The sequence below is a fragment of the Aphanomyces astaci genome (assembly GCF_000520075.1).
Source record: "Aphanomyces astaci strain APO3 unplaced genomic scaffold supercont1.1, whole genome shotgun sequence".
Classification (NCBI taxonomy): domain Eukaryota; phylum Oomycota; class Saprolegniomycetes; order Saprolegniales; family Verrucalvaceae; genus Aphanomyces; species Aphanomyces astaci.
The window spans coordinates 243,648-266,402 of NW_009798264.1; the positions used below are offsets into that span (position 1 = coordinate 243,648).

At 55.4% G+C, this 22,755-nt stretch overlaps 6 protein-coding genes across 13 annotated transcripts; 3 read left to right on the top strand and 3 right to left on the bottom strand.

The window, feature by feature from the left end:
• Positions 1–22: 22 nt before the first annotated feature.
• H257_00083 (hypothetical protein) lies at positions 23–4,286 on the top strand. Its single transcript, XM_009822602.1, has one exon. The coding sequence runs from the start codon at positions 108–110 to the stop codon at positions 4,251–4,253; it is 4,146 nt and encodes a 1,381-aa protein (XP_009820904.1). The 5' UTR covers positions 23–107; the 3' UTR covers positions 4,254–4,286.
• A 377-nt stretch (positions 4,287–4,663) lies between these two features.
• On the top strand, positions 4,664–7,073 carry H257_00084. Of its 2 annotated transcripts, XM_009822603.1 has the most exons (5): positions 4,664–5,600; positions 5,644–5,859; positions 6,062–6,241; positions 6,324–6,493; positions 6,609–7,073. In XM_009822603.1, exons 1-5 carry the CDS (start codon positions 4,758–4,760, stop codon positions 6,991–6,993), a joined length of 1,794 nt encoding a protein of 597 aa, XP_009820905.1. In that variant the 5' UTR covers positions 4,664–4,757; the 3' UTR covers positions 6,994–7,073. The 2 variants fall into 2 exon arrangements, with proteins under 2 accessions (XP_009820905.1, XP_009820906.1); XM_009822604.1 differs by having other exon boundaries at positions 6,062–6,493.
• A 162-nt stretch (positions 7,074–7,235) lies between these two features.
• Positions 7,236–8,049, bottom strand: H257_00085 (hypothetical protein; the record flags this gene model as incomplete). Its single annotated transcript, XM_009822605.1, has 5 exons — positions 7,236–7,412; positions 7,475–7,604; positions 7,662–7,747; positions 7,905–7,978; positions 8,034–8,049. 5 exons carry the CDS (start codon positions 8,047–8,049, stop codon positions 7,236–7,238), a joined length of 483 nt encoding a protein of 160 aa, XP_009820907.1.
• Positions 8,050–9,684: 1,635 nt separating this feature from the next.
• H257_00086 (hypothetical protein) lies at positions 9,685–13,889 on the top strand. 3 transcript variants are annotated; one of them, XM_009822607.1, is made up of 15 exons: positions 9,685–9,976; positions 10,042–10,151; positions 10,236–10,330; positions 10,406–10,487; positions 10,557–10,695; positions 10,748–10,893; positions 10,945–11,030; positions 11,087–11,230; positions 11,282–11,352; positions 11,427–11,584; positions 11,650–11,810; positions 11,903–12,065; positions 12,379–12,513; positions 12,588–12,854; positions 12,914–13,889. In XM_009822607.1, exons 1-14 carry the CDS (start codon positions 9,701–9,703, stop codon positions 12,826–12,828), a joined length of 2,007 nt encoding a protein of 668 aa, XP_009820909.1. In that variant the 5' UTR covers positions 9,685–9,700; the 3' UTR covers positions 12,829–12,854; positions 12,914–13,889. The 3 variants fall into 3 exon arrangements, with proteins under 3 accessions (XP_009820909.1, XP_009820910.1, XP_009820908.1); XM_009822608.1 differs by having other exon boundaries at positions 12,568–13,889; XM_009822606.1 differs by having other exon boundaries at positions 12,588–13,889.
• H257_00087 (CMGC/CDK protein kinase) lies at positions 12,839–18,345 on the bottom strand. Its single transcript, XM_009822609.1, has 6 exons — positions 17,631–18,345; positions 17,362–17,562; positions 16,963–17,284; positions 14,942–16,912; positions 14,124–14,307; positions 12,839–13,700 (listed from the first exon to the last, which is right to left on the bottom strand). Exons 1-6 carry the CDS (start codon positions 18,287–18,289, stop codon positions 13,003–13,005), a joined length of 4,035 nt encoding a protein of 1,344 aa, XP_009820911.1. The 5' UTR covers positions 18,290–18,345; the 3' UTR covers positions 12,839–13,002.
• Positions 18,346–18,689: 344 nt separating this feature from the next.
• Positions 18,690–22,537, bottom strand: H257_00088 (hypothetical protein). 5 transcript variants are annotated; one of them, XM_009822610.1, is made up of 8 exons: positions 22,450–22,537; positions 21,244–22,330; positions 20,510–20,680; positions 20,051–20,218; positions 19,527–19,680; positions 19,201–19,474; positions 18,963–19,149; positions 18,690–18,885 (listed from the first exon to the last, which is right to left on the bottom strand). In XM_009822610.1, exons 1-8 carry the CDS (start codon positions 22,500–22,502, stop codon positions 18,730–18,732), a joined length of 2,250 nt encoding a protein of 749 aa, XP_009820912.1. In that variant the 5' UTR covers positions 22,503–22,537; the 3' UTR covers positions 18,690–18,729. The 5 variants fall into 5 exon arrangements, with proteins under 5 accessions (XP_009820912.1, XP_009820913.1, XP_009820916.1 ...); XM_009822611.1 differs by having other exon boundaries at positions 18,690–19,149; XM_009822614.1 differs by having other exon boundaries at positions 18,963–19,474.
• Positions 22,538–22,755: the final 218 nt, after the last annotated feature.

The following is a 22,755-nucleotide window of genomic DNA, read 5'->3' on the forward strand; positions in this document are numbered from 1 at the left end:
AAACATTTCATTAAAAATTCCTCGCCCATCGCGCGGAAACAACTGCTTCGTGTGTCGAGGACAGAAGTGTCTCCAACTGCCGCCCGCCGACGCTTCTTCATCTTGTCATGTTCTCGGGAAAGGGCAGTTTGATTCGAAGTCGGGTGTCCTCGCCGTTCCCAACGTCGACGGCCGCATCGCTACCTGGCTCTGTGTTCCATCAGTCGTTCGTTGCCGCGCTCGACACAGAGTCGCGCGTCCTCCAGGACGTGTTGTCGCTTCGTCCGCTCTCGGCGGCACTGGCATATGCCCCTGGACGGGCTGTGACGGTCCATGCCGCCGAATTCTTCAGTGAATTGACCCAAGACAGTCCCGACCATCCGTGGATTCCGTCCCATCGAGCCGTGGTTCACCTCGTCGACGTACTCCTCTCGTGCATCGACCGCATCAACCGGCACGAAGAAACAACTCATGATCTATCCGATTCACTGCGAAGCGCCGCAGAAGCCGCGGGATATGCCATGGCACACACGATGATTCTGTCGCATGTTCACACCCTTCTCCACCACGACGACGCCGCTGTGGACGCCGCCACCATTCTCCTCACAAGTGTTCTTGCGTCGTCCATGGAGTACGGCCACATGCACCCTCTGCACATCCATCCCCTCGTCCCATCCAACGGTGTCGTTGTGTTTTCATCATCGTCCTGGCCGTGCTCGACGTGCCACCGCGCGGCGCTCGTGAAAACCGACGTCGTGTATCGATGCGCCGGCTGCGACGTGAATTTATGCAAAGAATGCTTTACTCGCGTCCCAGTACTACCATCGTCTTCGTCCAGTGGCTTGTCATCACCTTCCCTCCCGCGCCGCCATTCCAGCGCCACGTCGCCTCCTCGCGTCCTCGACGGCCTCTGGACGCATGCCCTCGACACGCTCTGCGCCGCGAACATGCACATCGTCGTGCTCGACGTCGCGCGCCTCCTCCGCTGCCGCGTGCTGGAACTTCCCTTGACCGCCGGCGCGCCGCTTCTGCCGCTGCTGACGATTCTCCACGACATGGTCGTGTCGTCCGCGTCGTTTTGTCATGCGTTGGTCCATTCATCGCAGTGGCTGCCGGTGGTCATAACAGGAAAGGCCATGGAAATGTCTTCGTTTCTCGGCCCGTTCTTTCGGCACACGAGCTTTCCGGACGACGTCGTGCCCGGCGACTGCCTCTGCGGTCCGGCAGCCGACAAGTCGGGGGCCCGCGCGACCCTCGATGCCGTCCAGTCGCTCCACGCGGCGGTCGTGCGCGCGTTGTGCCAACATGGCGGGGCCGTCGCCGAAGCCACCAGGTGCTGGGTCGCGTGCACCGTCGACGCCAACGGCGTGCGTCGCCGCCTCGGCCACTCGCCGATCGAATGCGCGTCCGACGGGTTTCTCATTAACGTCGCTGCGATGGCATGTCAAGTCGCCAAGCAACAAGTGCCCGACGAGATGCGAGTGGACGTGACGTGGCACATGGACCGGCCGGGGCGGCTCGCGATGGGCGACCTCGCGCGCGTCCTGCCCAAGCGCGGAGCCGACCTATCGACAACCAAAAGTTCCACCGACGACAGGGGGGAGAGTTTGCTGTTTTACCCCCACTACGACGGCCATGCCGGAGTCGTGTGCGACCACTGCCAAGACAAAGACTTTGTGGGCGTTCGGTACAAATGTATCCACTGCGACGACTTTGACTTGTGCTCTGCGTGCTATGACCATGCCGTCGTCGGTTTGATTCACGAACCCTTGCGCGACCTACCCCACCCCCCCACGCACATGTTTCTAAGATTGAGCATCCCGCTGCCCCAAGTCACGACGTGGTCGTTTCGAAAGCGACCGGCCGTGGACCTGCACGAAGCCGCCACCGCGAGCTGCTGCGACGGATGCCGTGGGCATGGGGGGGGCTCGTCGAGTGCTCGGTCGGGCCTGTACCAATGTAGTCAGTGCGACCGCCGTGCATGTTTGGCCTGCGTCGACGCCGAAGAACGCGCCGCCGCCGGCAATCCCCACCGGTTGCATGCCCCGGGACACCATTACGTGGACACGACACGTGTGCCCGTGCCCCCGTCGGCGTGTCGGCTCTACCAAAGCCTGTACCCGCCCCAGTTTTTACCCCCCCGAGCCGACCAGCCCGATCTGTGGTGGTACGTTGCGATGAAGAGTCTGCACGTCGGCCCTGTGCTCACGCTCATGCGATACGTGTCGGTGCACCGCGAGCACACGCAGTTGAAAGCGCTCAACAACGTGGAAACCCGCTCGAGGCAGCAAAGCCAAAGCAGCGGCGGGGGTAGCGGCGGCGGTGGCGGCGGACGGCGGTCCACGCGGTCGACCCACCACCACCACCACGCCGCCACGATGAACGCGACCCGCGTCGACGAACTGATCAAGACCAAGAGCGCCATGGAGGTGCAGTTGTTTTCGCCGTCGTTTCTCCACCTCGTGTTTGGGTATTACACCCGCGTGGCGCGGTGGCTTCTGCATTTGATCGCGCAACCCGACGACGAGAATGACTTGGCACTAGCGTACGCGATGGTTCCGGAAACGGTGCTGTGCAACCTGGCCGACGTGTTGTATGTCGTGGGCGTCCACCCGTGCGACGGCGTGGACTGGGCACCTAAAGCCATGGAACCGCTGGTATCGCTCCTGTTTACGCTCGTGGGCGCGCAGTGTCTGACCAACTCGCCGCACGTTCGTGTGCAACTCGTCCGAGCGTTGCTGTCGCTGGCCCCACTCAAGTCCCCCGCGTCGACTGCCCAGAGTCCCGCGTTGGTGCTGTACGACGTGCTGGCCCTGCGCCCGACGCTGCGGCGGTCGGCTGTGCACAGTCTGCTGCGTTTTCACAAAGATCTGGACCACTACAGCAACAGCACGGGGGGTGACTCGTCGTGGGGGCTACTTCCGGCGCGGTTGTCGGCGTTGTTGCTGCTTCGGTGGCTATGGAACGCCCCTTGTCCGTCGTCGTCGAACGAGGCAGACGTCGACTGGGCCGGCGGCCACCACGGCATGGGGCTCCTCTTCAGCGGCGCCCTCCATGACATCACCCGCCTCCTAGACGAAGCCACGTCCAAGGTGCTCGCGATGCGCCGAATCCAGGAGCTCCAGGACAGCCCCACGTCCACCACGGGCGCGTACTTTCAGCCGGCCATGATGCAGTCGTATATGGCGCTGCACTTCAACAAAGCTCGAACGACGTTTCGCGTGTTGATCGAATGCCTCGAGCTCGTCGCGTGGATCGTGGCCGAGCCGTCGCTTCGTGCCGTTCTGTGTCGGCGGTCGCTGGTGGACCAAACAGCGTCGACGCTGTCGTTTGTAGTCGCGACGCTCGAGACGCACCTCCATCCGTCCAAGTGGGGCTTCTCGGCGGAAATCTACCAGGACGGCATGCTCGCGCTCGCCGAGGCGCTGCTTGTGGTCGTCCGGTGCGCCGGGCTGCATCACTCGTGCCCCGAAGCGTCGGCGTGGAAACTATCCAACTACGCAGGCATCCTCATGGAGGAAAAGATTGGCGACTTGGACGTGCACCAGCGGTGGAAACTGAGCTCGTGCTTGTTTCGTCTGGAAAAAGACGCGGCAGCGGCTCGGGGGATGGCGGCGGCGCAAAGCATTCCGCCACCACCGCCGCCACTCGACCGAGACGTTGGTAGTGACAACGAGCCGGACGAAGAGTCGGCTGACCGCGCCTTGGCGGCGCTAGAGGCCAAAGCCGGCGAGGACCGGAGCCTCGAAGACGCGAGTCGGGTGGAGCGGCAGCTCGCGGCGCGATTTGTGTCGGCGTTGGCGGCGGACGGTCGATTCGAGTCGGTGCGGTTCCGACGGGCCGCGGTGCTTCTGCGGTCGGACCCGTCGCTCACGAGCGTGTGGCGGGAGAAATTCCTTCAAGTGGTGGACCATACCGAGCAAGTGATGGCGCTGCACGAGCAAATGGACGCGCGCCTTGGCGCCGTGCCGGACGAGTATCTGGACCCGATTCTCAATACGCTGATGCTGCACCCGGTGCAGCTGCCGTCCGGGCACATTGTGGACCGGTCGATGATCGAGCGTCATTTGCTGTCGGCCAGCGTAAACCCGTTTAGCCGCGAGCCGTTGACGGTGGAGATGCTGAGGCCGTGCCCGGAGCTGCAGCACACAATCGCTCGGTTTGTGCGGTCGAAACTGAGACAGGACAACTCGATTGGTATGATGGCAGACCAAGAAGCATGGGGGCTCGGATGGGAATGTCTGTTTGAAGGCACGAGTTTGCCTAACGATTAATAATAATATCAGTGACCAGTTGTTGCTTCCCTCGTCTTCATTCGTTCAGATATATCTTGTTGTTCGTTGTTAGCTGCTTGCATACTCGTTAACGTTAACATCAACGCTGCCTCGCCATGGTGACAGTGGTGGCCATATAATTGTCGGCGATGTATTGATATGTTATTGCTTGGGGTTTATTATAACATGTTCGGGGTCATTCAAGTGTATCAAAATTATGACTGCACAACGCCCAGGATGAGGTCTCTGTAAATTAGCCACTAGAATATTGATTGGCTTTGCCGTCGTGATGCTTTCACAGTACTGTCGGACACTAGGAAATAGTGTCAACGATTTATTAATACTTAGTACTGTATGTAGTATGTTTGCACTTTCTTCCATGGTAACCGCCAGCATGCAGGCATGTGAAACGACGGAAACCACCTCCGCTTCTCCCTCCTACTTCTTCTCTTGTGAGAACGATCGACAATATCCAGTTCTCGGCGGCATCGACAGTTCTAAGGCATGGGAGTGCATGAAATGCTAGCGTCTGCCTGGGCGGATCGCCGAAAGCGGTACCTCCTCACGGCCGCCATCACACTCGTGGCATTGTTTGCAGTTGTCGTGACCATCGTTGCCACCGTACAATCCCAAGGCACCGCCACCGCTGACTCGTCTGCCCCTGTGGCGGACCGCATCGAAGGAGGCACGCAGGGTCAAGTGAAAGCGCCGTCGTCTGGGCCAACCTCTGAGCCGCCATCGACCTTGTCGGGTGAGGTAGCCACCCCATCTCCCGCTCCCCACCCATCTTCCAACGCAGCCCCAAGTGCCACTTCAACCACCCCCAAGCCCACCCCACCGCCCAACCTCGTGTACACGTGCAGCGCCTCCGACCCTACATCTGTGTGCTATATTCCTCCGACCAACTCGCCGCTGTATTGCACGCTCGACAAGTCGTTCGATCCGAACCTACTGTACATTGCCGCGCCAAGTGCAGGCAATACCAACGCTGGCTTTGCCATGGAGCAGCCATGTGCCAGTGGGGATCGCTGTGTCTACGGCTGCGAGCCTCCGTACGTAGCGTCCAGCAACGGATGGAGCAACGCCGACTGCATTCCTTACATTTCCCTTTGCCCCCCGTACTCTGCGTCGACCTCGCAGGGCGGGCTCTACTGTGACAAAGGCCGACTCGTGCTGGATTCGCCCAACCAGCCCCTTTGCGTCCCCGGGTTGAACACGTCGTTCGTGACCAACTACGTCCCCGCCACCATGTCCACGTGCCAGCGAGTGACCCCTGGCAACGGGGCCCCCATGATCGGCCTCGAAGTCTCCCCGGGGCAAACCAAGCAGCTCGCGGCATTTCCCCAGGTACTGGACGTAATCGAATGATGAGTTGATCCGTCTTTCGTAGTGGTATTGGCGGGGGGTAGGGGCGACGCATGTCGTGCACTTACCAGGCACGCGGCGCCTTCCCGCGTGCCAACGCAACGCGGATCCACTCAGTTTAAACGCCCAAGGCGTCGACGCCATGCCGTTCGTGCTGGGCGGGGGCAGCTTGCCCGGATCGTCCTGTGCTGCGTGCAGTCAACACACGCTTTCGTTCAACGATCACTTTGACTTTCAAAAGGTACCTCCACTATTCCATTGTGCACACCTAAATTTATGTGTCGACCATCCCCCCAATATTTTGATCGCGGCGGTGGCAAGAGAATCAGATGTGCATTCATCGTTCGAAGTGATTTGAATGAACAATGCACGTAACAAGTGGTGGATGAATGCAATATTCTGTCAATATCGCGGTTGAATTGTTGTTGGATGTGGCATTTTAGGCGTATGCCAAAGTGCCTGGTTATGGCGTCCGGGTGCGCAACTGCAACGATGTCGCATGCGGACCCGTGCAATGCGACGCCTCGTACGTTTATAACGCCGCCATCGACACCCTCGACGCGTACTGGGTCAAGTACAACGCGGTGTTTGGGTCCACGGCGGTGGGCTGTGTGGCGGATGTGGTGCGTCGTAATGAACTGTCACATTGTTTCTTGACGAAACTGACGATTTTGATGAACTTTTGGGTGGGATGTGACACGGTAGGTCGTCGGGAATGAATGGTCAGCTCGCGACGGCATGTCCAAGTACACGCTGTATGAGTATTACCCCACGACTACGGGTGGCCAGCAGACTACCACGTGTGTGGGCTGTCCCCCCGCGTCCTCGTTCGACGCCACTCGGTGCCGCAAACTTCGGCAACCCATGCCCGCTAGGTACATACATACATACATATATACGACCCCAATCCATGTTTGATTGCAGTGTCGTACGACGGGCTTGGTGGAGCAATATGGTTGGAGCAAATCGCGCTTAGTTGTTTGGTCGTAGGTTTGGCAGCGGGGTCTCGCCGGCGCAATACGTGTGCATTCCCGTGGGAGCTGCCGTGGGGCTCGCAGGTACCCTCACGGTTCTCAGTGCGACGTCCGCGGAGGACGATGGCCATAAGAATGGATGGCTAACAGCGACCGTGCAAATCGAGATTTTCGTCGCGTGTGTGCTGGCAGCCGTGGTGGTCGTAGCTGCCACCCGCGCCCATCGGATTCCGGGACCCGTCAACTCGTGTGCCATCCTCGAGCCCCAGCCGGTGACGGAACTGCCCATGCAGTGGACTCCTGACCGACGAGGCAGCATGCACGCTAGTCAGGCAACGTACGTCCCGCGCAGCAGCACCACCACCTTCAAGCCTGCTGCCGTCGTTCACGAACACGACTAAGTGCTGCACAACATGCTCAAAAAGTTGTGGGCGTATGTATACCCCCTAATAATTGTATTGGAAGTCATCTTGAAGCCAAATTTGCACCATGGCACTGGCCGTCGTTTAGTACGAGGGGGCACACGTTCGATTTCTTCAGCAGCTATTTATTTCGAGTAGATTGACATATCAACTAACGTACGAGTGCCACCTATCTCCATTTCGTGTGTCATACCTAGCATTCTCATCTACGGCCGTGTCGACTACACTAACTCGTCTTGTTCATGTCGAGAAGTCGGTGGGGATGAGATGTCATAGCACGGAAGCATCACACGAAGACCTTGCAACTGCGCAAACGTCGGTACAATCTCTTGGATGACATTGCTGTGTTCCGCACAGTCTCCTCCCCATACATGACTCGTCCACTTCCATATATGCGCCTACATGACGACAATACATCAATTAGCAGTTAGTTGACTTGATTCAGATGGGGGTGCTGTACCTGCTCCATGGTCCTGGCTAACACGAGCACTTGATGCTCCAGCATGGTCAATTCCTCGGCGTATGTGGAAGTTGGACATGCCACCACAAACCCACGCACGTGATACGAATGATCCAAGGCATCGAACGAACTAGACGAAATGGTCAGGTCATATATCCCTTGCATACATGACGGGGCCTGGTATTACCAATTGAGCACGATGCGATGGGAGTGGGTGGTCAGAGATAGCAGTGCCACGTACATGCGGTCGTGACGATCTTGATCGTCGTTCGTCTGGAAGAATTCCATTTTTCATCAGGAATATACTACGGATCGTCCACTCGTACAGTGTTGTGAGCGAGGAGGTCGGTGGGAGCCAAGGAAAGCAAGCCGTAGATGACATTGGAGTCGAAAAGGGCGGACGGAAGCGACCGGCGGGGCGTCGACGGACGTAGCACGTGCCATCGAGGTCGTGGGCGACGATTTGAACGACTTGCGACGATGGAAGCTCAAAGGTCGTCGTCACTAGTCGCAACAGGACATAGATAGTAGAAGAATGGCCACGGTAGTTCAGTAGTACCTGTGGACAGCAGCATGTTTGAAACCGAACGATGGGGAAGGTATCCAGGTTCTCCAGAAGCTGGACTCGATCAGTGGCTCAATAGCTGGAGGTATATGCAATACTACGACGGCCCATGTACTCGAATGGGCGCTGTGCTTTGCATCGTATCTTGCCTCGACGACAGGCTGGGTCGGTATCCAAGAAGCCCAAGTGCAAAGCAGCTAAGGGACAGGGCTGCCATGCTCTTCCAGAAGCGCAGTGTCCACATTATCGTCAACGCATCGTGGTGATGTTCGTCCGCGGTGCAGCTCTCTGGCTCTATGGCGCTGTTGACATCTTGGTGCTCATCCAAGCCATCACGATGGCGCCGCCGATATATACACACGACCTCCGCTGCGCTGCGGTGCGCGCAATTTTGTGGGCGGATGCTCTGTCGTCGCTCGCTGCTGTAACGCTAGGTCAATTCCCTTGTGTTTTGATGCACGTGTGTGTCCCCCAGATTTCTACCTGTGATTCCCTAATTCTTGTGTGCACGAACATTTGACTCACGGAATGGGTGCAAGCAAGTGCATCCATCAACGCAACGTTAGCATGAGACTACGACCATCCAACGCACTCGAAACGACGTTGAACATGCTCAATCCCGTTACAGCAATGGGCAACTCGTGTGTCCATAGGTCACCGAGACGATCTACTTGCGCCACAGCCGGCGGCCAACTGGTTCATTATAGAATGGCGTCGTGGCGCTCCAGTAGGAGCATACCGTGACGCGTCGCCGTTGACGAATTGATGGTGGCTGGTACGTCGTGCGTCGGAACGTGATGAGAGCACCTTTCCAGCGCGAATGACGGCTGTATGTGTCCCGTCGGTTGAATGTTCTGGTTATGAAACGTCCAAAGTCGCCACTTTAGCGTTAGCAGAATGCCACTAAGTCATCGTTGTCGAATCTCACTCGTTTATCTGGTTGGGAAATGTCCTCGGCATCAAGGTCACTTTCAAGCAGAGTGGACGACGGAAGAGAATCGAAAATGATGACTTTGCCCAGTTGGGTTCTGCAAACGATGTTGAGAACGATGGACCGCACGGCGGATGGCGTTCACTTGGCCTAACCTCGGACTGGTTCGTCATGGAAGCGCCGGGGGGGAGCACGCATGGGGGTCGGCATCATCGCATCCGCGGCGCTTCTAGAGGGGTTTGGCGATCTATACAGGGCAGACATTTGAACCTGAGCCTTCTCGTGGGCAAGGCAACGGGGGACCTCGTCACTCGATGGACACCTCGTCGGTGCCACTGCGCTACTATATGTGCCACAGGATCTAAGCGATGGGATGATGACTGGCAATGTGAGCGTGGAAGTGTTGCGGCTCTACATTGTACCACTCGTCGATTGAACTGCACAACTGTAGGTTTAGTCTTCCAACGACACCGTATTCTGGCCACTAGGGGAAGCCTGGCATGCTTGGGCTGTACAGTATTAGCAGCGTGCTGTATACTACTAGTATGTGGCTTGAAACGATCGCCAGCCAAAGTTGACATTCGTAATTTAGTGGTCGGACCATGTGCGAACCTGCCATTTCACATGCATCATAAGCGCGAGCTGCGTGCTACTTTTAGCTCGCATCTATTTTTAGAACGTATTGACGTGAGTGGTCAGGTGTCACATTACACCATCTTGGGCTCGTTCAATGCCGAGCATGGGCATAGGAGGATGGCAAGTCGTGCCGTCCGGCGCAGCACCGTCGGCAAACCGAACGATGGAGAGTCGCCGCTCCATCGGTGGCCGGCCCATCCGAGGTGACACATCTGAAGCCGCGCTGTCGGTGGATCACCCCCCCGTCTCTCGGTTCGACATCACCACCAAGCGCCTCGTCACAAACATCATACCTGGGGTCCTGATCTTCGTTGCAAGCTTGCTCTTGGTTGTGCTCTCTGTCTTGACCCTCCTTGTACTCGTGTCCCAGGTATACAATTCCGCACAGGTCCCATGAGGAGGTTTGATTTCAATGCTCCATGTCGACGGCCTTAGGGCATGTTCGAGCGACTCGTGGTGTCCGTGAATGCACAATCAACCAAGTACTACTGGGCTCCGTATGGTCAAAGTTGCCTCTTGAACAAAAGCGGGTTTATTCCCAGCTCGTACGTCCAACTCATGGGGTGTCCGAACACTTCGCGAGAACATTCTCCACCAAGAAACGATCATTATACCACTTGGTGATGTAGATGTAGCAGCGTCGAGCTCACGGTGGCACCAGCCGCCGCGTGGGCTGCCATCGGCACTGTGTTGGCACAGCAGTGGACGGCAGAAATGCGCGAAGGTAGTACTTCGTATTCATAGAGATTGTCTTTGTTTATTCCTTTCACCATAACGCTATATCGTCGACAATGTGAAGCTGGGGGCGTGTTGCGCGTGACGACATGTGCGGTGGGCGGCACGTCCGCCGTAGGTTGGGCCAACCTTCAATTCATTGCAGGGTACGTTTTGGGTAGTAGGTGAAATCTTGAGAACTTTTCAGCTGTAGATCGACTGGTTGTTGTGTGTAGATACGACTACTTTCCCGAGTGCCTCCCGTCGACCCCTCAAGATGTGGCCGGGATGGCTGTGCTCGAGACGACAGTTCGTGACAACCACGTCGAGGGGCTGTACTTCGTCACGTTGTACAGTGACCTGGACGTTACGATGGTGAGGCCAATCTTTGTGCAAGGACGTACGTACCTGACATGTTTGTCAGCAGACGGTGGCGACAAGCACCAATTCCGACGGCACGACCCAAAATCTAATGAGTAACCCCAAGCGCACCCTTGTGACGGGCACGGGCAAGATCGAGAAGGACGATCTTGGACAAGATTACATTATAAACGCGTATCCACTTAGCGCACGGTAATCCGAGATATCAACGATGATGGTGACGGAGGTGACAATAATATGTAGGTACAAAGTCACGGGGATGTGTGTGACAGAGATTGAAGAGTTGAGCAAGCTCCGCGTGGACTTGCATCTGTCTGGATGGAGTCGAGGTGGGATGGCATTGTTTGGTCCAACTTCAAACGGCTATGTACATGTGCCATCTTAGGAAAGCACTCGCAGCTCCCCGTCGTGCCAGGCTGGCGCTGCGGCCATCGCGTGGCCAACGCAAACGAACTCATGGCTATCCAAATCGTGTTGACACTGCTCACACTGTGCCTGCTCACGGGCGACATTTACGTCACATTGGAAGGTATCAAGTCATCGTGATACAATCTATCGTCATAAATCATGCAAATCAAAGGCTTTCGGGGTCTCGTTACGGGCGAGCACGTGATGACCTACAACTTTGTGGCCGGCCTCGAACGACGCAAGGTATACGCAACTCACACACTACTTCCTGCTGAAAAAGATGTGATATATTATATTTATTTATATATAACCTACAGGCGCTGTTACTGTGCCTGATCCTAAACTCGGTGCCGGGCGTCCTGTATTTGGACGTGGCGCGGATATACTACTTTACGTCCAACGGCATGCAATTGTGGGCGCTGTCGGCGGTCGTCACGGCCACGTGCTTTTCGCTTGGGTGGCTTCTCGTCGTGTCGTACGTGCGACACCGTTGATGAGGTAATTAACCGGACTGGCTCTCAACGATGCAATTTGCCATAGCATCGTGGATTTGATTCCTTGTCGATGGCACAATCGGTGCGTGGGGTACTCTGCGCCGCTATTCCTGTTTACGTCGATTGCCACCGTCACAGCAGCCTGCTGCAAGAACTCTGCGTTTGAGACCGCGGCCAACAAATTCTACGCCGCCGACCCGTACTTGGGTACGTGCTATGAAACCACCCAAAGAGCATCGTCATCACGAGTTGGATTCTATAATAATCATAATAATGATGATCATGGCATGGTTGGGTAGGGCTGTGGATCAACAACGCGACGTGGCCAAGTGGGTCGTATGTGGCCACGGGCACGCCGGTCGTGCTCACGTACCTCGTGGGTGAGATCGTTTACCCGGTCGTCGGTTCGTTTGCCGCGTCGATTCTCGTCATGACGGTGTACCGAGCCCTTCAACACCACTCGTACGAAACCAACCAGTAGTTACGACACGTGTCGTCCTTGAGGAGGATCAACTCTCGGTCGTGTGTGTCTGACTGTATTTACTTGTATCGATGCAACCTGGTTGACGTGCATATCGATCATCTCAAAGTCATATGCTTCCTTGTCGTTGATTCGGTCGTGCATTCGTTTCATCTGTGTGTTTTGTGCATGTTAAATCCTACCATGCAATCCTTGCCATATATATATATATATATATATATATATATATAATATATTGCGGTAGCTTCCGATAGAGTTTGCCTTTTGACTCTTTTCGGGTGTGTGGGTTTTTAGTTTGTTAATCGACACGACGTGGTGCCGCAACAATTCGTTCCTGCGGCAAGCCAACATGCCCAACTTCATCACGTCGCTGCCGCTCGAGCCGAGCGTCGCCATCCGACTCGGCCACGACATGTACATGCGACCAAGGTGCGTCGTCACATATGCGACACCATGTCAATGAAGTATTTCACATGTCTCAAGTGTCCACTCTGTCTGCGTAGTACGCTTGCCACAGTCGGGTTTGCGACCGTCGTGGACCGCGACACGGTTCGCAACGGCATCGGCCGCGTCGAGTCGTGCCACGTAGTGACCATCTACGCGCTGGTCGCGGCGCTCGTAGCGCCCGGGTGGGTTGAAACGATGGGCGACATGGAGGAGCATCAGTTCACCCCGTCTGCGACACTGTGCACGCTACCCGCCAAGAAAAAGTACCTCCATACCCGCGGCATGTGTGTCGTCTAATCAATCAAACTCCCATCTCGCACGTCGTACTATTCTCATGTTATATGCACCACTGTCGTCTCCTGTCATCCCAAGACTGGATTAGGATACAATCTCGTTCCTCGTCGACTCTGAGGATTGTATTCATTTCACCCAGCGTATAAGTGGTGGTGACGTGGCAGCCCCACGTTCCAACTAGCTGCTTGGACGTTCGCGAGAAGGGCGGCGACTGCGGTGGGGGCGGGTTGGCGGGGCGTCGTGCCGTTGTTTTCGTTTCTTGGCGCTTTTGTCTTGTTTGGGAGCTGACGATGCACCAATCGTCTCGACCGTCGACGGAATCATCGTAAAGTCCATGGACCCACCATTCTCGTCGAGCAGTTGGTCGGCAAACCACGGCGCCGTGAGCGCGCGTCGCACGGGCCACCGGCGCTTGGGGTCGAGGGCGAGTAAGTTTTCAAACAACTCGATCGCTGCGTCCGGGAACACCGGCATGCGCTCAAGAATCACCTTGCGCAGTCGGGTGTGGTAGTTGTGCTTGGGGCGGACAAACTGGGGCAGGTGCATCGCGTCAGGCCACACGTCGTCCCGCGGGGACCCGCAGATCCGGTACAGATACTCGAGCTGCTTGGGCGCGTCCTTGCCGACGATCAGCGGCGCGCCGTGCAGGAGGATGTGCAGCCCCACCACGCCCAGACTCCACACGTCGCTTCGCTTGGTGTACACTTTGTCGCCGAGGAGAATCTCGGGGGCTGTCGTGTGCAGTGCCGACCCAGACATGTGCTCGTGGACCTCACTGGCGGACAAGGCGTACCCGCTTGTGCGCGCGCCTTTCATGTCGACGTGTCGGGCACAGGAAAAGCCCCCCAGTTTCACTTGGTGGTCATAAACAAACACTAGTGACAAAACGCACAGTGTGTGAGAGTGCGATGCCTACTTACGAACGTGCATGGCATTTCTAGCACACGATTTTACGGCAACATGGAAAGATAGATAAGGATGGACAAGGATAGATATATGGATGGATAGAAGAGTACGAGTCGTGCACACTGCCAGCACGACTTGATCACTTGCAAAACACATATCGACAAAAGTAGACTATGCTATATTGTGCTTTCGAGTGAAATTTCGTGTTGTGGCGTGGTTTCTCGTTGGAATTTAAATCGATTTGATTGGCTACCTCAGATAAGCTCAAAATTATTAGCCAATCAAAACCCTCTCAATGAAATTCAACCAATCAGTTCGATTGTGGATCGGTTTGGTCGATTGCACCCCCTCCCCAAATTTGTATATCAAATCGACAATATGAGACGACGTACTATTGGACGGGGATATGAACCGATGGACAATGTTGTGTTCGTGGCACACTGCGACACTGCGAAACAGGTTGAACACGATGCGTTTTCGAGTGGCAAACGACATGATGGACGCGTCGGACGTCGATTCCAACAGCGTCGACAGCATGTGCAGCGGGCGTTCAAACACGAGGTAGTGCATGTCGTCCTACGCCAAAAGCAAAACCAACCCATATTAGATGATTAGACAATTGTAAGTAAAAAGTCTTTTTCAAATAGAATATTATGCTAATGCTCTTCGAAAAGGAAATATTCTATTCATAGATTTTAATTATATTAAAATATTAAAAATTAGAAACACAAGAACTTATTAATATTTTAATAGATTTTGGTTTTGCTTTGATTCTTGTTTCCTATATTTTAAACAAGAAATTTGATCATGGTAATCTATCTTTAATGCATACTATTAATAATAAAAAATACTATCTATATAAAAAAATATCAATACTACTTCATGCAGGAGGCGTAAGTAGTATATATATATATATATATATTGTCGATTTGATACAAATTTGGGGAGGGGGTGCAATCGAATCGCGCCGACCAAACCGATCCACAATCGATCTGATTGGTTGAATTTCATTTAGAAGGTTTTGATTGGCTAATAATTTTGAGCTCATCTGAAGTAGCCAATCAAATCGATTCAAATTCCAACGAGAAACCACACCACAACACGTAATTTCACTCGAAAGCACAATATATCACACGCCACAAAACCACCTCGTCCGAGATCCCGATCTCGTAGACAGTGTCACATATGTTGAAAGCCAGATCATTCAAACCTGGAGCAATTTGGATTTCGTGGAGGCTTTGACGACAGGTCGTTTCGCGGTGGATATGGGCGGCATCGTTCTGTCGGCTGTTTCGCCAGGAAACAAGTCTGTAAACATGTCGATCGCATTATCATTGTTGTTGGGTTTCGACGGTGACGGCAACACCAGGAGGTCGTCCACGCGCTGTGGTTGTGTGGGAAATACAATCCCGATCAGCGTCACAAACAGCGCCGTGTCGCGGGCGTGGACGTTGACCAGCGTGGACAGCTCCCGCAGACACGCTTCGGGCATGCCCCTTGTCGCATGATGCGGTTGCTTGTACGGCCACGGCTGCAGGTACACCGGTCGACCCGCCAAGTCTGGCCACGGCACCCCCACCGCCTTGATGCGGGCCACAAATGCTCGCCGTCGGATCGCGACCACGTTCTCCATGTGAGTGGCCGTCAGCTGGACCGCCTGGTGACTCGACTGCCACGCCAGGTACGCGGACGGCCAATTCGACGGCTCAAAGTAGATCGCAGGCATGTCCTTGGCGTCTTGGGTATCGACAAAGTGTCGGATGCGTTCTTCCAGCACCGAGCGGGGGAGGTCGGTGCATCGGGTAGCCTCGAAGAGCGTCAGCAGCGGCGCCACGGCGGCGTCAAACGTGTGCCGATGCGACCGCGGCAAGCGCGGGAGGTACGGCGGCGGGGGCGGCATGTCCGCGTTCGGGTTGGCCGAGACGGCGGTCGCGCTGGCAATGTACAGCACCGCCACGACGAGGCATTCGACGGGGAAGTGCGTCCACAACGACGTGGCCGTGAGAGAGTCGGACACGAGCCGCTTGCCAAACTTGTGTGCGCGGTTGTCGTCGTCGAGGTTGCCGCCACGAAAGCACGCGTCCAACATTGCAAACGGATCGGTGGAGCTGATGTCGTAGCGAAGACCGTCCAGTAGCGCCGCCTCCATCGACAGCACATGGTGCTCGACCCGCTCGAGCTCGTCGGCCGACGGCTGGGCCGCGGAAGAAGAGCCACCGCCGTGGTACTTGGCCGCGTACACGGCCGTGACGAACGCGGGCCAGTCCAATGACCGCGAGTGCGACTTGAGCACGACGTGGAGACACGTGGCCGCCATCCATTCGACAGTCGACACGTTCATGGGGTGCACGCTCACGTACCGGTGGAAGAGGACGATGGCCGTGGACGCGTCTTCGCGATTGAATTTGAGCATCTTGACCACGTTGAGCATGATCTTTGTGCATTTGGATTGGAGCATCGCTTCCACGGACGCCGACATGCCGGCTTTGCGCGACGGCGACACCAAAGGACGAAGTGACGACGAATCGACGACCCAGTTGAGTTTGCGGCCAATGCAGTACATTTCCGAAGCAATCGACATTGACGGATTAGAAGTGTGGTCATTCGTGGTGGGGCTACTGCCGTCCCCCGGACGACGCGGGGGCTGGCGCGACGAGTTGGAAAGAGAGGGAGGGGGGGGAGGGGGACGCGTGCCCGTGGCGGACGACGGCCGAGACGACGTACCCTTTGGGTCGGTGGTGGACACGAGATGTTTACGCCGGATCGTCGTCTCTTTGACCCGATAAAAGCTCGAGATGCCTTGGTCTGTAGCCCGAAACGACCGCACGACGGTGTTGCCCACGAACGGTTTGTTGTCGAACCGCGAGCGCATCTTTTCAAACACGATCGGGTCCGAGAGCTCGAGCAGAGCCCACCCGATGTGCCCAAAGTTGGACGTGTCGAGGAAGAATAGATCGATGGCCACGACCGTGTCGGCGTGGCTGCCGAGCAGCCGTCGAAGCATCGTCGCGTTTACTTCTGGGGACAGTCCTTTGAGCAACAGCTTGAACGTCGGAGGTCGTGTGGCGGCGGACGAGGAGAGCGGCGTCGATGGACGCGGCGGAGTCAGGTACAGCGGCGACGCCGGCGCGGACAAGGGGGTTGCGTTTGCCAGGTGTGGCCGTCGCGGCGGGCGGTTCAGCTACACATTGATGGAATCCAAAAAGGTTTCAAGGTATCGTGTACATCTACCTTGGGAATGGAGAAGACCGCCTTTTGGACGTCGTCGGCACTCAACCCGCGCAAATCAATGTAGAGTTGCCACTGGAGGGTCGACAGCGACACCTGTCGCATGGTTGTTCCATCGACCTCATCCCTGCCGCCGCCGCGATGAGAGATTGTATCGTCGTCACTGCTACTATTGCTACTGCAGCCGTCGCTGCTGCTGTCGTCTTTGTCGAATCGGTTGGTCGGGCGGCGCCGACGTCGTTGGGTGGAAGGAGGGGAGGTCGAAGTTTGGTCCATGGACGGAGGCGCGTCCACGACGGTATGCTCCCGGGTATTTGGGTCGTAGCTACAAGCGGATGATGGAGTTACAATACTGATGGAGACGTCATGGAAGGATTCGCATCGCGCGACTAGTGTACGTACCTCTTGACCAAAACGATCGAAAACGAGTGGCTGCCGTCGCCGCTGGATGGATTGAACAGCCGCAGCGTTCGACCCACGAGGTACTCGTCGACGGTGTCGGCGTCTGTCGGATCTTGGAACACACCGTCGGGAGTGTCGGTCGGGTTTTTCTCGACGTCGCCGCCAATGAATCCTTTGCACACGGATTCGCCACAGAAACATCTACGCATGGAGTGGTTCGTTGTTAGAGAAAAGCGAAACACGCAAAGAGAGTGGGGGGCATGTCGCACTTGATGCGTTGCCGGCCGAGGAGCGTCCATTGATAGTCGAATGTGATTTCGTCCCCAGGCGCCAACTCCCGCAGCGCAAACACCAACAGCCGCGTCTCGCCACCCACAGTCCACTTTTCGGCTTTGCAGTTGGGGTTGCAGCTGTGGTTGACAAAGCGCGTGAACCCACCGCGGTGACGCGCGTCGATGTACACGCCGTTCGACATCTGGATGTAGTAGAAGTTGGTCTCCATGCGCCCGAGTCCGTTGGTCCGACGGAGGAGTTCCTTCTGGCCAATGATCTCGCCGACGTACTCGCCGACAGGATCAAGCGCACGCACGCGTTCAGTCGTGCGGACGCCATATCCCTTGAACTCAGTCTGGAACGGTTCGAGGTGTGGAAACAGGTCGGGACGCTGCAAGCGTTGGTTGCGGCATCCACGACCTGTCGGACACCGATCCAACGGACATTCCACGTAAGTCGCATAGTTAATGCATTCAGTGTCATGGCATGCAACTTCCGACGAGTCTGTGGAGCTGCAAAAGCACGGTTCAGCTTCCGTGACCGACGGTTGCATGAGCGGAGGAACATACACGCAGCGGGTGAGAAGCTCAAAACCCCGCGCCGAAGCGACTGCTTCCATGGACATTCCATGAGATGACGAGCTTCCTAATGTCATGGCCTTGCCTGCCTGCAGTGTCGTCTCGTCCGCGCGCTTGGGAACAGCGATTCTGGTGACAAGATGCATTGCACCAGCCAATCACAGGAATCAATATCCGGATTTATTCGAATTCGTGCCGTATCCGGACAAATCTTTCACAAAACTTGGGTTTCGCGCGTAATTCCCGTACCGGACGAAGAAGTCGACGACGCAGGGACGGACGACTAGCAGCGACGCAGGGACGGACGACTAGCAGCGACGCAGGGACGGACGACTAGCAGCGACGCAGGGACAGAACATCCAAGTGTGGCCGACAACTCATCTCTAACCCAGAGCCACGCTAGAACGGTACTACCTCAGGTCGGACCCCTCCCCGATCGAATCATGCATTCTCCATGTGGTGTGTGTGTCCATCAAGCAACACCGTTCGTTGACGCCTACTCATGTTGCCATTATCTCTACGTGACGACGCGGGCTTCCTTGAGGATCTGCATCGCCTTGTTCGAATGTCCTTTCCTCAGCAAGATGTACACCAACAGCTCGAGCGAGTGACGCGATGTCGGCGCCAGTCGGACTGCTTGGGCCACGCTTTGTTCGGCCTGGGGCATGTTTTTCTGTCCAATTTGTGTTAAATCATCCTTTCCCATATAGACAAACGATTCCCATAGAGACAACATCACACGAATGGTACCTGCAAGATGGCGACGGTGGCGTTGTTCACGTGCAAATTCGCGTGCACAGCGGCCGTGTCCGCCTTGGCTTCCCGCGCATACGCGTCTGCCAAACTCAACATGTCGTTCAGTTTCAAATGCACCGATGCTTCCGCCGACCGCGACAGCAGACACAGCGCTTCGGCATAATACGACCGCACCAGAAACCTACCACAGAGGCAGCATCATCAGACTTCTTGACCAAAATGGACGTCTTACCGGTGGGCAGGGGTGCACGTCGGCATCGAGAGCAGCTCCTTGGCCGTGTGGATGGCCAGTTCCGGCGCGTTCATGCTCAAGTATGCGTACGCGAGGTTCACCAAGGCCTTTTGCCGCAACAACTCTAGCGAATCTTCCAGCGACACGCCGCTGCTGTCGGGCGTCAACTCGGCAGTGTCCTCTCGCGGTTTGGATGTGGTTTCCAGCACTTGCTGGCTCAAAAGCAACGCGTTGCGAAAACACTTGACCGCAAACGGGAGGCTCAACGTCGGCACTACCATCATCATGAGCAACAACAACAACCTGTCTGTTTTAGCATTCCGTACCGTCGGACGTTAGAGACGCCATGTTGTCCACCGCCGAGGTCGCCGCCACGTCCTCTGTGGGGGGACGAGTCGGCAGCACCACGCGGCGGTGGGCGCCGTGCCCTACGACGGAGCTCACGAGGCTGTTCTTGTATTCAGAGGGCAGGGTTTCCCGCTATCCCCACCAGAATCATATTAGGTCCATGTATGGTAGGTATTGTAAAATAGGAGTGGGGGGGGCTCTCTCAATCGAGTATGAGGAGCAGAATCACCAAATCCGCAGACAATCGATATACGACCAATCTAAACCGAGATACGAAGAATCAAGTAGCCAATCACATCATCCCACTTCGACCAATGAAACATTGAATGGTCGGGTGTGACTGAAATTAGTGTGAAACTGGACGATCCGTCACACAAAAGTCCGTACAAAGAATCGATCGAGGGGTACAACGACATAACTATTCCAACGACGGACTCGATCATCGACAAGCATTAATCACGCAACATATTCCATCCAGTGGTTTGTTCTTCCTACTAAGTACCTGGGCCGCATACGACGCTGTGCAGCACTCGCCCAGCCGAAGCCACAGCTTGGGGCGATTGAACATGAGCTTGGACGCAGCATGCAAGCACCGAAACGCCAGCGCGTACTTTTTGAGCACGAGCAGCTGCAGGCCATTGTTGTACAAGATCTCTGCCTGGGCCGAACTCTACACATCACGTGTTAGAGATTGTCGATTCGAAATGGGAGTGGGGGAGTATATGAGAACCAAATACAATCGATATACGACCAATCAACGCCCAGATAGAAGAATCAAGTAGCCAATCAAATCCACTGAACCTATTCAAACATTGAATGGTCGTGTGTGACTGAAATTAGTGTGACGACACTCGACGATGGTTACACTAGTCACGAATCGATCGATCGATTTGGTGAATCCGCACACAAATGGCCAACATGTTGGGGTAAAAGCACAAGAAAGGATTCCATAACTACGTACTGCCAATGGGTGGGCAGTGTTGTCTGCGGCGGTGGTCGCTTTCGAAGCGGCCGCTTTCGACCGGGATGACGACGATGACGTGGCTTCGAGTGCCTTGGCAAAGTACGATTGCGCGGCTTGGTGGTGCCCCAGCTGCGAATGGACGCATCCCAAATTGTTGAGGAACAGCGACTACCATAACAAGCATATTATATAGTGTGTTTATACTCCAAATATCCTCTGGCGACACCTCATATCAAACGAAGTGAAAGATATTATGTGCACATTCAATCTGTTTAGCCAATCATGTGGCAACCTGCATTCTTTCGAGCCAATCATACTTGTTTTCTCGCTTTGTTGCACAATATTCAAACAATCAAAGAATGGTATTGGACGTCCTATCGATACAAACATTCACATTCCTTCTTATCCATCCAATTTGGCATTCCCAGTACAGTCAAAGGAAAAAGGCAAATGTATAATGGACTAGCCAATCAAATGACACTTATTTGGACATTTGAACCAATCATCGATCATTATAGTTTGGCCCCACCAAAAAGTACATTCTTTTAAATATGTATACCATACATGGAGTAAACTTTTAAAATCTGACACCAAATCAATTCTTGACAAGTCCATATTTTAGCCAAAATGGCAATATATCTAGACCCTGTTACATATTGCCGAAGAAGAATACACCAATCAAGCAAAGCAAAACCCATATATATATAGAAGAACATGAGCATGGTATGTACCTCGTCGACCGCTTGTTGTTTGCACGACGCGACCAGCTTGATGCATTTTTTAAAATTCCGGCGAAGGTACTCCAGTTGCGCCTTCAAGAACAACGCCGACGAGTTCTGGAAGGCGGTGCTCGGCGGGACGTAGATGGACCCGATGCCGCCGACAATCGGCGCCAACACCCCCGCCACGCCGTCGCCCTTGACCGGTTTGATGTCGCGCTGGAAGATCTCCATGGCAGTCTTCACGTCCTTCTTAGCGCCCTTCAGATTGTCATGCAACAACGCAAGCTTGGACTTGTACAGATGCAGGCGGAACTTGAACTCGACCACGTGCGCGTCGTGTGCCGTCGCCGCCGCCACGGACGCCTTGGTGGGTTTCTTGTCAGATACGGGCAGCGGCACGAGGCCGTTGAACATGTGCGGGCTCTCCAGATACGATACCAGCGCGTCGGCCTTTTGGCGCAGCGCCGACGACGGCGCCGCCGCTTCCGTGACGGAACTGCTTCGACTGCTGTGCAAGATCACGTCCAGGTAGAGGAAGCAAATGTGCATCGCCACGTTTTCGTCCATGGGCTCGATCGCGCGCAACAACACGTCCAAGAGGGAGGCGGCCGCTGCGTACTTTTTCTGACGAAAGTACACCACCGCCAAGTTGTAGCGCAGGAGCGACGCGTCGCGCTCCATGGCCAGCGTCTGGAACGACAAGTTGACGCCGCTGAAGATGGAGCTGCCGTGGGGTCGGTTGGCCTGTCCGTCGAACTCGAGGAGCTGGTCGTCTTCCCAGTACTTGTTGTCCTTGCGCGTCTTCATCCCCAACACACTCGACTGGTCGGACGATTGCTGCTGCATCTGGGACACCGACACCTGCATCTCCGACAGCAAATGCAGCACGGCGCTTTCAAAGTCGCTGAATTTGGTCTTCCCCGCCAACAGTTGCGACAGCGCTAGGTTGTGCTGCACCCGTGTCTTCATCGGCCCGCCGTTGCCGCCGCTACTGTTCTTGTCCTTTCCTTTCTTGTCGTCATGAGACGACCTGCCTCGATCTTCCCACGAGCTCAGCTGCGTCAACAGTTCCACAACGTCGAGGTATTTGCCAGCCCTAAAAGCAGCACAGGTTGCTCAGACCCCATTCCTGTCTCGGGTGCATGTCCATGGAAAAGAAGCGTCTCCCTCGCTCTTCCTATACACACGCATGCATCCATGACACATGAACATTACGCGAAGTGTGCTTGGGCCCGCTGCGCTGTCGAGCTCAGGTTGGGGCCGTCCATTTCGGAATTTCGCGAAGCGTGGCGCTGGGAACTCGACAAAATTCACTTGATCGTTGTATCCTATACCAGACTCAAGTTAGTTGAAAATGTTCATATTTTTTTCATTTAACCAAAGTTACCTTGTAGTTTGTATGTTCAATCGGACCTGTGTAATATTATAAATTCGTTAAGAATGCATCATCTTGCGGCCGCCGCGGCGGTGGATCCATGGTCGCCAAAGGAAACAACATTACATGGAGAACGAGATGCAGGC